The sequence below is a fragment of the Alligator sinensis genome, unplaced genomic scaffold (assembly GCF_000455745.1).
Source record: "Alligator sinensis unplaced genomic scaffold, ASM45574v1 scaffold593_1, whole genome shotgun sequence".
Taxonomy (NCBI): Eukaryota; Metazoa; Chordata; order Crocodylia; family Alligatoridae; genus Alligator; species Alligator sinensis.
In genome coordinates this window covers 172785-190022 of record NW_005842415.1, presented here as the reverse complement: position 1 = coordinate 190022, position 17238 = coordinate 172785, and the positions used below count along the sequence as shown (strand labels likewise).

The following is a 17238-nucleotide window of genomic DNA, read 5'->3' as shown; positions in this document are numbered from 1 at the left end:
GGGGCTTTTTAGCACTGTTGCCCTCTTTGGTTTGTATTGGGACTGACTCCCTCTGAGCTCGGAGGATTGTCTCCTTAAGCAGCAACCAGCCGTCCTGGACTCCCATCTCACTGAGGCTCCAAGTCCCCAATGTCTCTTTTACTAATCTCCTTAGCTCATTGAAGTCAGCCCTCCTGAAGTCAAAGAATTTTGCCCTACTGCTTGCTTTCACCAAAGTAAATAGTAAATTCCAGCAGACGGTGGTCACTAGTGCCTAGGTAGTCAAGCACCCGCAGATCCCTCATCAGGTCATCACCTGTGGCAAGGACCAAGTCCAGCAAGGCATTTCCTTTGATGGGATTGTGTACCTCCTGGGTTAGGTGGAAGTCCTGTATGCAGGCTAAAAACCGATGTGAGCGTTCAGACCTGGCTGACTGATCCTCCCAGCAGATGTCTGGGTATTTTAGGTCACCCATGACAACCTCATCCCTTGTCCTTCCAACCTGTGTGAGCTGACCTGAAAATTCCAGGGCCAGCTCACCCCCTGGTGAGGCGCTCTGTAGTAGATACCCACTATCAAGTTTCTTTCCCCATGACCCCCTTGCATTCTAACCCTGAGTGCTTCAGTTTGCCCTTCTTCTGAACCCATCCTGATCATCAAGGATGTGTACTGCTCTTTAACCTAGAGCGCAACACCGCCCCCCACCTTTCCCTATTCTATCCTGTCTATACAACCTATAGCCCTCAATGTATACTGCCCAGTCGTGGGTAGAATCCCACCAAGTTTCTGTAAGCCCAACTAGGTCTGGGTTTTTGCTAGCTAGCAGGAGGGTGAGTTCCTCCTGCTTATTCCCCATACTTCTGGCATTTGTGTAGAGGCAGCTGAGACCTCCTATGGGTGTTCGTGCTGCCATCTTGTTCCCAAGCTTGCCCAGGCCCTTGTCACTTACCTGGGTTGTTCCTGCTCATGTCACCTGGCTTGACATTTGAAGTGTTCTCCTGCACCTCTGCATCCCCGTCCCCCGATGAACCTAGTTTAAAGCTCGCCGTACAAGATCAGCCAACCTGGAAGAGAAAACATGCTTACCTTTTGCAGAGAGATGTAGCCCATCTCACTCTAGCATGTTTCCTGCACAGAAGTGTGGGTCGTGGTTGAAGAATCCAAAGCCTGCCTGGTAACATCAGCTTTGAAGCCGCCGGTTGACCTCTCTGATGCAGGCCTCGTGGCGCTGTCTGCGTCTGCTCACCGGAAGAAGAGATGGGAAAACCACCTGTGCTCCCATCTCCCTAAGCTTGGCCCCCAGAGCCTTGTAGTCTCTCGTGATGCAGACTGGACTACTACTGGCCGCGTCATTAGTGCCCACATGGATGAGGACCAAGGGGTAGTGATCAGCAGGGATCTGGATTTTCCGTTTTCCACGGAAAAACAGAGAAAACCATGAATTCCCTGTTTTTATCAGAAAAAATGTGTATTTCTCTTTTTAGCAGAGAAATCCACGGATTCCCCGCTTTTGCAAAGAGCTCTTGCAGGCTGGCACAGCTCCAGCCTGCTAGAGCTGATTACAGAAAGGGCGGGAAACCCCCAGCCCTCCATGGAGGGAGAGGGGGAAGGACGGGGCCCGAGCCTCTGAGTCAGCCAAGGCTGGGCTCAGGCTCAGGCTCAGACTTGCCCTTTGCCCCTGGAGCCTAGCGGGAAGTGGGGGTTGGGGGGCAGGGCGGGGGGAGATGGTTGGGGGCTGAGAGAGTGGGGGGTGCTGCCGGCCCCAGGCGGCACACCACAGCTGGGAGCAGGGCCAGGGGGTGGGGGCAGGGGTGCCCCTCTGCAGGGGGCTTTGCGGTTAAGTGATGTGGGGCACAGTGTGGTGGTGCCCGCCATGTGCGGGCTGCACACATGTTGCCCGGCCGCCTGCCCAGGGGAGGGGAAGGAGGAGGGGGGAGGCTTGCATGCGGCTGGCTGCACAGCTCTGTGGCCGGCTCTGCAGTGGTGGCGAGGGATGGTGGCTGGTGGGGTGGGGGGGCTCGCATGCCGTGGCCGCTGCCATGTACCTGTAGGACCGTGCCAGCGGTGACAGCTGCTGCCTACAAAACCTTCAAGCGGAGCTGTGCCCAGAGCTGTGTGGCCAGGCGCAGGGTGGCAGTGGCAGTGGTGGTGACTGGGTGGCATGCAGCCATCCCCACTGCCACCCCATGCCACGTGGTAGTCATGGCCCCCACCACACTGCTGCTGCCACCTGGCAGGTGGCTGCACAGCTCCAAGCAAGGCTCTGTGGTGGCAGTGGGATGTTTTGTACACAGTGGCCATCACCGCTGGCATGGGCATCCCCATAGGTAAGCAGCAGTGGCTGCTGTGTGACAGTGGTGACGGCCACTGCGTACAAAACATCCCACTGCCGCCGGAGTTGTAAGAGAGGTACGTCTGAAGCCGTCTGCCACTTAACCCACCAGAGATGCACTGAGACTCCTGACCTCCTCACCCTGTGTGGAAAAGACCCTTGAGGGGAACCTTTGAAGGAACCATCACCACCAGGCTGTGTGTGAATGTATCACACTAGCAAATGGCTACCCACAGTCATAACCATGACTGGAGTGCAAGGCCAAAGCAAAATAGATGACAGGTCTCAGAAGGAGATCCAGAATGAGGGCAAGATGAGTGAGGACCCATGAAAGTCTGGTGCCGTTTGGGACATGGGAGGAGGAAATGGTACCCCCACAATCAATGTCAGATCAGTGCAGAAGCACATGAGTGAGGTTCAGCCACCTGTCCCACCAGGAGATCCAGGGCAGCAGCAGCGCTCCTTGCCACCTTTGCAAGAGAGGATGCTGTCCCAGCACCTGCTTGTGGAAGGAGGACTCTGTTCCTGCTACCTGGTCTGTTCTGACTGAGTTTCCATCCCAGGCCCTTGCCTTTTCTTATGACAATATAAGCTTAAAGAAATCTTTACTGTATGCAGTAATTGTTAAAACACTATACCTCATGACTTTAAGGTGCACTTCTCTGTATTGGGTGGTAGGACTTTAAACAATTTGCATACTTTGAATCACTGTCTTCTTTAGTAAGTTTCTGTTCTAAACACATTCCTATTGTAATTATGCAGTGTGCCTCAGTTTCTCTGACTAGCTTGTACTGGGAAAAGAACAGTTAACAGAATCTCTGCTAGGTCCCAGAGCTGCTTGTCCACCTGATGGGATAAGATGGGCTCCAGCATTACAGATAACTGAATAGCCTTATTGATTTTTCAGCAGGGTGGGACTGGAGGTGATGACCAGGAGGCATCAAGAGAAGCAGACTGAGATAAGCGTCACAACCTGATAGGGCCACTGAACAGGAGAACTGTCATTCTGAAGTTGTAGCCAGATGTTAAGCGGGAGTCTACTGAGAAGTAGATTCCTATTCCCCTTCCTTCTCCCTCCCCCATATATACATGTGGAGCCAGTATGCAGTCTTGTTGATGCTGACTCCACAATGTGGCAGTTAAGAGCAGTCTGATGAAATAGATCGGGCCTAGGAGCTGGATAATCTGTGGAGGGTCTCAAAAGCCCCAAACAGGTGAACAACTTAAGGGGCTTAGGGTTGTGTAGAATGAAGAAAGAACAACTGAGCTAGCTTTGGGGTACTCAGGGCTATATAGACTGGATTGTAAAGAGAGGTACTACTTAACCTTTTGGAGCAGAGCAGGGTCTTTTTGCTCTGAGGTGTTCATTCCCAGCTATATGCCTGTACTGAAAAAAAATGTCTGCTTTGCTGCTTGTAACTTTGGGGTCCAGTTCATTTCTGTATTGGGAAGTAAAGCCCTTCCCTTGGGAGCAGACCTTGGAGGTGCAGGGACTTAGATAGTCAGGGAGGGTCTGAGACCTTAGATAGTCTGGGAGGGTCAGGGACCAAATGGCTGGAGTCTTAGAGTTATAAGAAGCCAGGTTCTCCCCCACTCTAGAAGCCATCTGTATGCTGGCTTTAAGAGGGTGTAAGGGGCCAGGTAAAGCTGAGGAAGTGCCCTCTGGGCAACTCTGTGACTTATGCTATTTTCCAAATAGCAAATAAGCTGAACCCAAGGGCGTCATTGACTTCCACCAAAAGTGAAACTAAGCATAATAAGCTCAATGGAACTGAGAGCTTCATAATTAGATTTTTAGCATCTTGTGAGATGTTGTTTTAGTGCAGTGCTCTCCAGTCTTCTTAAGGTGAAGATCACTTTTTGAAGGAAAAGGCAACCCAGGATCTACCGCACTGCCTTCCCTGTCCCCTGGCCCAGCAGGTGGGGGGAGGGGGAAAGGGCAGGCAGAAGCAGATTAAGGTGTACTTCGGCCCTGGGCAAGCACAAAATTGGAGGCCCCCTCCTGCAATGGGAACTGGCCTGCAGCGGGGAGGGGCCTGTTCCCCTCCTAGTGCTGGTGGGGGAGGCTGGGTGGACCCACTGGGCTGGGGGGGGCACATGCCTGCCTCTTCTCCTTGCTCCCTGCCTCTGCTATGGCCGAATGTACACACATGCGCACACACAGGTGTGCACAGACACAGCCGCGTGCACTCTACTCTCACTCTCTTAACATGGACACATGCCCACGCACAGACACACAGATGCACGTGTGCACAGAGACGCAGACAGATACATACATGAAGATGCAGACAGACACGCATGCACTCACACACTTGCACATACACTGCTTCCTCTCACTGGACCTCCCCTTCCCCCACTCTCGATCACACAGAGGCAGCCCTCCACCACTCCCCTTCCCCCGTGCGAGCCACCTGTGGCTCAGTCTCGCTTCATGCCCAGCCCCTGTTACACTGAGCTATAGGGAGCTGCTGCCTGGCTGTCCTGTGCAGAGGGCTGGGCTGGGCTGGGTCAAGCGCCATGCCATTTCTCTTCAGGTGGGTGGTGGCACTGGGAAGGGTGGCTGGGGGGGGGCTAAGATGAATTTTGGGGGCTATAGCCCCGAAGTCCCTCCCAGCACCGCAACCTTAAAGGTGCAGCACTCCTGGCTTGGCCCAGCTGCAACCTCCCCCCCCACCCAACAGGTGGGGTACAGCTCTCCCAGCCTGGCTCGTCCCCTTCCCCCCCAGACTTGGCACCACCTGGCCTGCCCAGCCCCTCCCCCAGGTGTGGTGTGGCTCTCCAGGCTGGACCCCAGCCCTGTTCCCCCCCCCGCCTCATTTGGTAGAGGGACCTGCTTCCAGCTCCCATGAAGGCAAATGTGAAAGCTGCAGTTTTAGACTTGGCACCAAAAATGGGTGGCGGGTTTAAAACTGTGGCTTTTACTTCTCTGCTGATGAGGATCCTGGGGCAACTGCCTTGCCCTACGCACAGATTGAGGGGGCATGTGCCCCCCGGGCCTCTACTGGGGAGCGGGCAGCAGTGAGAGCCCCCCACGCACCCCTGGATGACTTGCCTAGGCTCCAACCCTCCTCTGGCATGGCCTGGCCTAGCTGGAGCCCCATTCACCTGGTGGCAGGGGGCATGGAGGGGGATTGTCCCATTCTCGCAGCCCGGCCCTAGTGGCAGCCCAGCCACATGCATCCCGCTGCTCCCCGTGTATGTACTCCCGCTCCCAGTCATGAAGCCTCTGATGATCAGTCTCAGTCTGGGGGGGCTCAGTCCACCCAGATTTAAATACTGTCAGAGGCTCCCTAATTAACCAATCATGATCGACTGGTTGGTGACCACTGTTGTAATGACTGACCAGGCAGCTGTGGCTTCTCCCATATGCTCTTCCTTGCAAATGTTGCAGCTCCAACAGAAGAACCCGGAAGGCTTCATATTAGAACAGGACAATCAGCACTCTTCCCTACCTACTCATACTCCTGGCATAAGATTCTTAGAATTTTTAATATAGGGGTTATGTGCTTCCCCAGGCACAATTTCTGCATGCATTGTGGGCACTGCCTGCTCCCCTGTCTTGAGGCACACTGCATCCCAGCCAGCTGCCCTGTGGTTGGGTGGGGTACAGTGGAGCTCCGTGTGTCTCGGTGCAGGGGCTCTATAGTGGAGCCCCCATGCCAAGGCATGTGGAGACAGGGGAGCAGCCAATCCAGGGCTGCCTGCTCCCCAGTCTTGAGGCACCCTGTGGCCCAGCCAACCAGGGAATGGCTGGGGCTCAGGGTGCCTCAGCATGGGGTCTCCACAGTGCACGGAGACAGGAGACCAGGTAGCCCTGGGCCTCCTGCTCCCCAGTCTCTGTGTTTGTCCTAGTGCTTGCAACTTTGGCATGGTTTGCACCACTTTTTTCCTAGGGGTGGTGGGGTTTGTTTTTTTTTGCTACTGTGAATTCCTGGCAAATTGCAGCACTACAAACCACACATATCTGCATGTCTGGATCTAGCCTATGGTGCCACCCTGCCCGAACCTTTCACCATTGTTAACATTGATTCAAGGGGAAGCATAATATGTGTGAAGTTGTGGGGAAAGACCTGGGCCATCAGACTCCACCACTGTACCCTGCCCCTGCTGGGAGTGGGGAGGCCTTGCTGCCATGCTCCTTTCCAGCACCCCCCACTCCCCCCGATACTCAGATACACATAGCATCTAACCTGCTAGTACCCAGCCCCACCTTTCAGCATCTGACTTGTACTAGAACTGGGTCTGCTGGCTGGTGCCAGAGGGTTAAGGACGCATTGTGGGCTTGCTTCTGAAGTGGAAAATTGACAGGCTTGAAAAGAAAACAGATATGCTCTTGTATCTCCTGCCTGAAATCTTGACAGCAGAGAGGACAGTTGTGGGGGGTGGGGGAGTCCTCTGGGACAGCCAGTGAATCAGTTCTTAAATGTGCTTCCTGGTGCTTTCAGCTGTCATTGGGATGCATGCACTAGGGCTCCCTTCGGTGAGAAGGGACAGCTGGTGACTGTCGGTGCTGTCACCAGTGCAGGCTGTCTGCAGAGCACCTAGCCAGGCCTTATAATGCTTGTACAGTTCAGTACAGTTCTGTACTGCTATGGTTTCCAGCTGCTCAAACTAAACTGCTAAACTTCTAGTGGTTCATTTGAACACTTGCACACATTATGAGCTATGTAAAACTGCATACTGGTATTTCATTCTCCCTGTATACAGAATGAGCAACTATCTACTAACAGTTGTACCAAGCATTTTTGTTTGTTTCTCAGTAATGGGAGAAGGTAAATGATTTGTTTTGGTAAATAATTAATAACTGAAAAAAACCCCAAACCTGGTCAGCAGGCAGTATTGTTTAATTTGAATAATATAGATGTTTATCTTGCAATAAAAGGGCCTGCTTATCTTAATTCTGGCATTTCCTTGACAATCTTGGCACTGATATGAATGAAGTATACCATCTCTTATACAACATGTTGAAGGACACCAGTTCTGAAAACTATTTCCTGTCAATTCTGCAACACCTTTTACTCATCCGGAATGATTATTATATTCGGTAAGAGTGCTCTGATGCTATATTCTTTTTTGTCTAAATTTCAATGTCAGTGTGTTTCCATGGGGTAACGCAACAAATTCACTTGCTTGAGTGCAGTGGCTCTTGATTACTTGCGCCTTTTTAAAGGTAAATATTTTTCCAGAAATATTCTTTTGTTATTTTCTTGTAATCTTACAACCATATTTTGTGTTCTGGATAAGACCTTCGGTTCGACTTCAGAAGATTTTTTTCTGCTCATCAGTGCATTCAGGTGAAGCATAATATTTGTTTCTGGTAATGAAATTTGATTAATCTGAGCAAAATGGGGCAGTTGGGCAGGGGGTGCCATATGCAGGTATATGCACATGGCTGCCAGGCAGCCTGGAGAACAGCTCCCACAGGTAAGTTGCGGGGGGGGCAGGAAATTGAGGCCCCCATCGGGAGGGAGTTGGGCAGGGCTGGGGCTTGGGGCCTGGAGCCCGGGGTGACAGTGCATGGCTGCAGGGCCCCAATGGGTATGGGATGGGGCCACGGGTGGCTCATCCAGGGGGGTGAGGCTGGCTCCCTGCTGCTGTGCACAGTCCTGGGGGGAGCAGGGGAGACCTGTGCCTCCCAGATATGTGCTCAGGGTTGGGGCTGGGGCTTGTGCAGGCTGCCCACTTTGGCTCAGGTTCCTGCCTTGCTGCTTTCCATTGGGGTCTTTGCAGCTGAGCGGGTACGACCTGGCATTGTGGGGCCATATGAGGCAGCTCTTTGCTTCTGTGAGCTGTGTACTGCCCTGGTGAGGTATCTCTTGCGTGCACGGCAGCAGTGAGGGTCACAACCCCATGCCACTGCCCCCACTGCAGCCACATGGGCAGGGGATGCCTTGCCACAGCAGCACAGAGCTTGCCTGCAGCAAGGAGCTTCTCCAGGAGGCCCTGCTGTTCTCTGCAGTGCTGGGTTGCACTTCCTGGGTTGAGGAGGCCCCGGGGGAAGGCAGCAGGACGGGGAGCCTGAGCCTGCAGCAGGAGCCCGCCCCCACTCCTGCCCTGTACACAGATCTGGGGGCACAGGTCCCCTGAACCCCCTGAGATTGCACACAGCAGCAGGGAGCTGGCCCTGCCTGAGCTTGTGGCAGGCAGGCAGTGGGGGAGGGGAGGGAGGGGGCATCCAGGGCTCAGGCACAGCTGCAGGGGCAGGGGGAGTGAGGGGCACTGGCAGGGCTTGTGGGGGCTGTGCCTTGGGAGTAAGAGGCCTGGACCTGTGTCCTGGTGAGCTAAGGGGGCAGGGGGAGCTCTGGTTTTCCATGATAACAAACCCAAAAATCAAATACCAAATTTTATAGGTATTTAGAATGTATTTTATTATTGTGATTGAGGCACTAGTAGGCTTCCAAATTGCTTTATAATTGAAATATATCAAGAAAACGTTGTGTTCAGCTGATATCTATATATCTATATATATATCTATCTATATATATATATATAGTGGCCTTTAATTTTAATCACGGAGTTTGTCATTTTTTTATCACATATTACGGGGTTTTTTTGTTTGGTTTTTAAATCAGAATTTGCAATTTTTTTGTTGGGGAAAACCCTGCTCTTAATACATCTCCACTAAGTAGTAGTCAGACCATAATTCTGGCATCCTCAATTTTTTGAGCGTTGCACTTTACAAGTTTTAATATCATCCTCAGTGTGCTTTTTGTCATGGGAAGTGGTCTTATTACTACATGGTAAGAAAGTTTAGCAATCATTGGCAGTACCTTGATTTGTTAGTGTATAGAGACGCATGGCAATTTTATCATCATCAAAGGATGCTGCTGTAAGATGGTAAGATGCAACTATTAGATTTTCGTGATTCTGTAGCAATGAAAGTATGACAGAATTGCTTCAAATTTAATTCTGTTTCATTCAAGGTAAAGTTAAGGTGATTTAGCTAGCTTGCATCTCTATAGATTCATGCAGACAGTTGCAACATAACATAGCTCCTCTCCCCTTTTGACATGGCTAAAATGTACATTTGCCCATATCTTTAGAAAATGTTTGAGGGTGTGACACATGAAACAGGTACTGTGTAATCAAAGATGTATATCATCTCTGTATTCTGCTGTGTTGAGAGTTTTACTTCCTTACAATCCTATTAATATATAGCTGATTAAACTGAAACTTTACAGAATAATAATTTGAAATAATTGATACCTTGGCCTTGTATCTGTGATTCCCTGGCCTTGGATGTAGCCATGTGTGCTTATGAGATACTCTTGTGGTGCTTTCTCACTTTCCAACTGTCCGCCTGCCCCAAGCCCATCCCTGCTGTCTGACCACTGAGAAAAGATCAAGATGCTCAAAAGGTCATCTCCCTGACCTGTGGTGCCTTGTATATATTTGTCTCACCCAGGTCTTGCCACACTCTTGACTGATCATGCACGCAGCAAAGACGGATTTCCCCCTTTCCAAAAAGAGTCCCATTAACAATGACAATAAGTGAGTTAAAAAGATAACAAAAGCATTTGTTATTAAACCAAGAACAAGAAGAAGAAATCAGTAAACATCTGTTGAGAATAAGGGCAGATATATAAGAATAAACAAACAAAAAGAAATGATCACAGCAATAATCTGTTGTTACCCTGTATCTTAAATCCAAAATGCAGTTTCTACCTAGCTCAGCAGGTTGGAAAGCAGTTTCTGTCCTTCACCTTTCTGCCAGGGACTCCTGTAGTTTCTCCTATTAGCCTGCTTTACTCAGCAGGCTGGCTGAAGGCCTACAGCCTCCCCTGTACCTGAAGACTACAGGCTACTTTCTCTTGAGGCCAGGCTTAAGTATAATTTCTTATCTGGCCACTTACATGTCACCCATCAGATTTTCAGGAAGACCATGCTATGTGTATATATTCTGCCCCCCCACACCCTAAAACTGCATGCGTGTAATATAGCAGAAATATTTCCTGATTTAATGAAGATGAGAATATTTGCAACCTTCAGACATGGATATTGCTAATCCAGGACACCACTAATCCTAAATGTACTGTTTTTTAGGTTGCCCACTTTGAGAAATGTCCTTCCAGGTGGTGTTCTTTTGTGTGTTTTTTTTTTTTTAAATGTAAATTTGTCGTTGTCTGGAAAGGCCGGTCTGGATGAACAGCTAAAGTTAGGTGTTAAATTTCAGTGATTTACTTATTTCAAGTGTGAATATGTGAGAAATTTAAGAGTCTTGGTTAAAATACAGAGACACACCAAAATTACATTCACGTTAAATACCACAATTCATGAACAGTTTAAATACAGTTTAGCACTACCTATATGTAGAGATGACACATTTTGTATCCTTAAAACACTCAAGAAAACATGTAAAACCCATGAAGCCCCTCTTCACCCAGGCTATAGTAGGGTTTGTGACAATACCCTATTTTTCAGATTATACCTTCATAATCTATATAAGGCAAGCAGTAACTTTTTTATAAAAGTAATAGAATGGGACATGTTGAAGTTGAAATAGAAAGAGGCATTGCGGATTGACATTTCATTTCAAATAATATTTGGCTAGCTCTTTGATAGTCACTATACAAATGAGTATTGTATGAATCTAGCAGTAATGTAATAGACGTATTTTTCAGTTCTTTAGGCTCATACCTTTTTTGGGGGGGGGAGGGGAAGAAAAAAGCATGATTGACTGAAACTGCGACTAGGAAAATGCTCAACAGGACCCATATTCAAATGGGGCTCAGGGGGCGAAGCCCAGTTCGCAGCAGTAGCCGCCTCCACCACACACAGGTGGGGGGGGGGCATGTGCCCCATGGGGCCTCCACCAGGGTGCGTACAGCAGCAGGATCCCCCTCTGCCCCTAGACAAGCCACCTGGGCTTGATCCTCCCATCACCCACCTAGCTGGGGCCCCACTGACCTTATCTCTGCTCCTGCCTCTGTCCCACTCTGTCCCTCACTGTGGGGACCTCAGTCTGGCCCCCGCCTCTTCCCTCCCCCACAGACTAACCTGCTGGGCTGGGTGGGAGGACGGGGGCGCACACACGCATGCATGTGTGTGTTCGGTCCCCTCCACCCCTCCAGCCTAAAATCGACTACAAGTGGCTCTGCGATTGACCACTAGTCTAGCTCTGTACTCATTGGAATCACACCCTTCAGATAGTCGAAGTCTGCTATTAAATCCCCTCTCAGTCTTTTCTTCTCTAGATTAAATAAGAGAAGACTGTCTCCTTGCCACTTCCCCTCAGCCTTCCCTGATAAGCCATGTGCTTAGCCCCATAACCATTTTTGTTGCCCTCAGCTGGACTCTCTCCAGTTTATCCACATCCTTTCTGTGGTGGAGGGTCCAAAACTGGACACAGTACTTCAGATGTACCTCAGCACCTTCAGGTGCATCCCATCCAGCCCCGTGGACTTGCGTACGTCCAGCTTTTCTAAGTAATCCCTAACTAGTTCTTTCACCACTGTTGGCTGCTTACCTCCTCCCCAAACTGTGCTGTCAGGTGCACTTGTCTGGGAGCTGAGGTGAAAAAGAAATTGAGTGATTTAGCCTTTTCCATATCCTCTCTTTCTAGGCTGCCTCTCCCCTTCAGTAAGGGCCCACACTGTCCTTGATCTTCCTCTTGTTGCTGATATACTTGTAGAAACTCTTCTTATTACCCTTCACAGCCTTGCTAGTTGGAACTCCAGTTGTGTTTTGGCCTTCCTGATTTCATCCTGGAATGCCTGAACAATGCTCTTATAATGACTCTATACTTACTAAATTGAACAAAAGAAAATCTAAGTCACTCGGAGTTAAAAAATGGCAAATTCTCTGATAAAAATCACAGATTATCTTATTTAAAAACTCCCCAAAATCCACGATTAAAATGAAATGCCACCCCCCCACACACACCCCACCCCCCTTGACACATTGTGTGTGTGTATCGAACACAATGTTTTATTGATATATTTATCATTTTGAAGCAATTTGGAAGCTTACCAGTGCCTCAGTCAGTGTAATAAAATAAATTCTAAATACCTATAAATTTTGGTGTTTGATTTGGGGTTTTTTATCATGGAAAACCAGAGCTCCCCCTGCCCCTTTTGTTCACCAGGACATGGGTCCAGCTGTGGCTGTGCTCTCCATACTGCTTTGTGGTGCTGAGCATCCCTGATACATTGTTATAAAAGTAATAGAATTGGACATGTTGAAGTTGAAATAGACATTGTGGAGTGGGTACGCCTCACCCTGCACCACCTACAGCCCCCTGCCCTCCCCCAGTCCCGCCTGAAGGGGCCCCCAGGTGCCAGGACTGTGGGGCCAGGGTCCACAGCCCCTGCCCCACACAGTAGCACCTGAGCCCTGGCTGCGAAGCGGAACATGAAGCCCGGGTTCCCCTCCCCTGCAGGTGGCATGGCCAGAACGGAACCTGGGGTGGGAGGCAGTGGTGGGTGCAGGCTGCTTGCTGCAGGCTCAGGCTCTCCGCCATGCTGCCCTGCCCCTGGGGCTTCTGTGGCCCAGCATGTGGGACCCAGTGCAGAGGGCAGAGTGGGGCTGGGTGGGGAAGCTCCTTGCCACTGGAAGTCCGGTGCTGCCTTGGCGAGGTACCCTGTGTCTGCCTGGCAGCAATGAGGGACACAACTCCATGCCAATGGTCCTACTGTAGCTGGGTGGACAGGGGGTGCCTCACCAGGGGGCAGGGCTGCAGCCCCAAGGCATTTCCCCACCTGGCCCTGCTCTGCCTTCCATACCGGATCCTGCCTGCTTAGCGGTGGAGGCCCCAGGGGGAAGGCAGTGGGGTGGGAAGCCCAAGCCAGCAGTGGGCACCTGCCCTCACCCCATGCACAGATCTGTGGGGCATGTTTCCCCCCGTTCCTTTCAGGCGTATATGCGCTGGCGGGGAGCTAGCCCCACTTGCCACTTGTACGAGCCATCTGTGTCCCTGTCCCACTCTCCGCCCAGGCCGTGCAGCCCTGCATTCTGGCCCCAGGCCCCAAGTCTTGCACACCGCCTTGCCGGCCAGGAGCCCTAGCCCTGTCCTGCCCAACTCTGTAGGGACCTCAGTCCTCCTTTCTCCCACCAGCCTTATCTGTGGGAGCTGCTCTGCCAGCTGCCTGGTGGACACGTGCATGCACACCTGTGCACAGGCACACGGCATCCACCTGCCTGACTACCCTGCTCCCGCTCCCCCAGCTTCTTGCAGGCTGGAACTCTGCCAGCCTGCAGAGACCTCTGCAAAAGTTTAAAATGCATGTGTTTGCATTAAAATGAGAAATTCACATTTTTCTCAGTTAAAAGGACAAACTACAGTTTTTTCCTGTTTTCCATGGATCAAACCCGGATCCCTGATCATTACTGTAGACTGAGGCGAGAAACAGCTCTATTCTCTTTTTGGAATTACCCAGTTGTCTCTGGGCGTCTGAATATTTGCCTTTAATACCTTGACAGTTTAATATCATAGGCTTGCTTTTAGGAATCTACTTAAAATTTTTTTTTTAAGGGGGTTTAACCCCAGATGTGTATTGCCTCCTTTGCCTCTTTTTTTGTTTAGTTTTATTTTACATTTGATAGTTGTTAGCTAATTTTTAGCCAACTAATTCTTAGACATGTTAGTAATACTGAACAGTTTTACAGAGTTACAGAATACCATCAAAGTGTGTCTGTGTGTATGGTAGGACTTGCTCAAAAATCACAAAGGAGGTATGGTGTGGAAGATGGACTGTGGGCTCTGTCACTTCATTTTTCAAAATTAAAAAGATAATGTCATGTCTGGTATTAGAAGACACTCTGGGGAGAGAAGTGTGATTAGCTTATTTCTTCTCTTGGAAGTTGTTTAATCCCTGTATTGTTAGTTGCTATTACTCTCTCTTTTTTTTCTGCTGCATGTTACTATACACATTGTTTTTATTATATTGCAAGATACATTGATGCATATTATTCCATCATCAGACCTCAGTACTACAAAATAATTGAAGAATGCATTTCACAAATCGTACTGCACTGCAGTGGTATGGACCCAGATTTTATATGTAGAGGAAGATTGGATGTAGATTTTACTCACCTTATTGGTATGTAAATGTGAAATAATTTGTCATCTTGGCCTTTTATTCCTTAAAATATTCTGTTACAGTCTGTAAGATATTCTTTGCTTATGTCTGCTTTTGACATGCAAAATCCTCCTTATGTGGTATTGGGAACCTGTAACACTTTTTTTTTTCAATTTCTGTGGGCCCTGTGCTAAGTTTTTAATCGTATTTTTTAAGTTTCTAATCATATTTTTAAAGAGGTTACAGAATTTAACTCTCCATAGATGTAGTTCACTAATTAAGGATGTACAGTTGATCTTAATTTGGTTCCTTTCTATATATACTTTGCTTACATGACTGCCTTCAGTTGCTGCAGTTCACAACATGACAAAGAAATTGGCACAAGTAAGTTAGCAGTAGCAAGACCCAAAATTTAGATTATCAAATCATTGGTTGGATGGATGGATGGATAGATATGTTAATGTCGATTCTATCGCCGATAATAAGTTTCTAAGCTGGATATGCTAGTAAATAAACTTATTTATTTTGTATTTGCTATAATCAAATGAAAAGGTATACGGAAGTCTAATGTCAAGTTAAGCAGGTGTTGGGTGTGGGTTCACATGCTGCTTGTCTAGACGTGAGAAACACATAGGAAGTGTGTGATCTGATTCAAAAAGGAGGAAGTAATTGAATCCTTCTGAACAAAAGTGGTAACTCAGGTGGCAGGTGTACACAGGAGATGTAGATAAATGGTTAACTTTGGATTCCTTTCTGGGTTCTGTTTAGATTGTGACTCTTTCTCTCAAATGTGAAGTATTTTCCCTTTTACCAAGGGTGTATACACAAATGAATGTTAAGGATGTTACAGAAAAATAATCAAGTGACTTTTCTTCTTTTGTAGCTCTTTATAGGTTTTTAGTCCAACTAATGCAATGTGTGTGTTTTCTGTTTAGCTTAGTGTATTTAAAAAGTCACATTTATCTTTTAGATTTGCAGTGAAAGATTATGCAGAAATCTAAGGATATTTTTTACAGTTCTGAGGTTTATCTCAAGGAGCAGTTTAAGGAAATTGCTAAGGTTTTAGACTCTAGAAATCCTTGCATTTTTATTTTAGCTTAGCCCCTCATTTGCTGAGTGATTTAAGCAAGATACTAACTAGGCTATGCATCAGTTTCCCTACCTGTAAAGTTGGGAGAACAGTGTTTACTTCTAAAGCGTGCTAACATATACTGATCAAAACTGCTGTACAGTAATATTACTCTAAGGTTTTACTGACTTAAAACTTTTCATATTTGTTTTTTAATGCTTTGAAAGGTCATCTTTAGTTGAAACAATAAAGCATCATTTTCTTTTTCAGAAGTAAAAGGGGGCTTTCAGAAGCACCATCCCCAGAAGAAATCTGTATGCTTATGCAAAAACACTTGATTGGCAAGGTTTTTATCTGGATTACAAGTCCAATAAAATATGCCAGATCAAGGAAAAACAAAGGTTGCTACACATGTGATCTGGTGTTTCTAGGACTGGACAAAAAAAAGACCAAAGCATAGTGTACTTGATATCAGAGAATATTAGAACTTAAACTTACTATAATATGCATGCACTTGGCTGAGGAGGAGCTAGAATCTTTGCGTGCCTATACACATGCCTGTACCCTGTTTCGATATGCTAATCAGTACACATTGGAGCAGACTTGATTAATCTGCTAATGAATTCTGATTTATTTACACGCTCCAGCAGCCTCGGCTTTTCGTGTATTTGGCTTTTTGTGTATTTCGTGTATTTGAAACGTTTCGTGTTTCAAAATGGTGGCAGGGGCACTTTTAATTGAAGCTTATTCAACAAGCTTTAGTTAAAGCCTCTCAGGTACACTGAATACACAAGATGGTGCGTGTGCTTTAATTAAAACACTGCCCCCCCCCCCCCTTCCAGAGCACATGTAAAGACACCCTTTAGAGCTAAACCTTTTCAAAATAACTAATTGCTTAACAGACACAAGGAAGCTATCAGTATTCAGGAAACCTTTTGTGTGAATTTTTTTTGGTAAGACCTGGAATGGAGAGTAAAAATATGCAGTTGAAACAGTTAAATGCAACTTTAAATATCTAAATGTTTGTGTGTTTACCATTTTTTAGCATTGCCTGTCTTAATCAACTGTGCCAGTAATTTTGTCTATTTTAGATGTGTGTGTAGACAAAGCAAAAGTGGAAGAAAGTGAACAGAAGGCAGCAGAATTTTCTAAAAAGGTAAGATTATATATCATTAATTTATAAAGAAATGGAAATCTATGCTAAGAACCTTTATCAAAATGCTTTATCTTATTTCTTTACATGACAGTAATTGATTTCTGATTATGTTCAATACTTGACATTGTTACTGCATAATTTGTAATACTATTGAAAGGGTTGATATTTATAGATCAGCTCTTGTGGTTTTAGTTGTTGACTTAAGTTATTTGCAGGTAACAAGAAAATTTATAACCATGAAGATTAACAGTAGTTTACCTAAACTCTTTGTATTATACTAATTCAGAAAATAGAATTTAAAGGCCTAGTTGTTCAAATATTTGAACAAGTATCAAGTAAACAATAAGACATACAAAAAAACTATACTTCTTGGTTCCACAATACCTTTTATTAGACAAAACTGGGAAATAGCAAGAAAATTGTCCTTTTCTGCAAGCTTTCAGGATCAATGATTTTAAACTTCATTGCAGAACAACAAAAAAAATTTTTTTTTTTTTTTACCTCCCTGCTTGCCATCTGACACCTCCAGGGAAGGAATTCTATCTGATCTACACATCAAAGAGCTACTCAGCGCAGCTTACAAAGACACTCTCATGGACCCAGAGGGACAGCCTTCCATCTTCAACTCCCTCTGTGCAAAAATGAAGTTTATTTCCTACCTATGGGGACTTTTACCATCCTGTA

General features: G+C 47.4%; 1 protein-coding gene across 1 annotated transcript in view; it reads left to right on the top strand.

The window, feature by feature from the left end:
* LOC102384216 (protein diaphanous homolog 2) overlaps nucleotides 1-17238 on the top strand; it is a gene marked incomplete at its 3' end in the record, with an annotated part of 232060 nt that overhangs the window by 42269 nt on the left and 172553 nt on the right. Inside the window, exons 9-11 of the mRNA XM_006030052.2 lie at nucleotides 7240-7356; nucleotides 14232-14350; nucleotides 16490-16554. Coding sequence (XP_006030114.2) covers nucleotides 7240-7356; nucleotides 14232-14350; nucleotides 16490-16554 — 301 coding nt within the window. The remainder of the gene's footprint in view (nucleotides 1-7239; nucleotides 7357-14231; nucleotides 14351-16489; nucleotides 16555-17238) is intronic.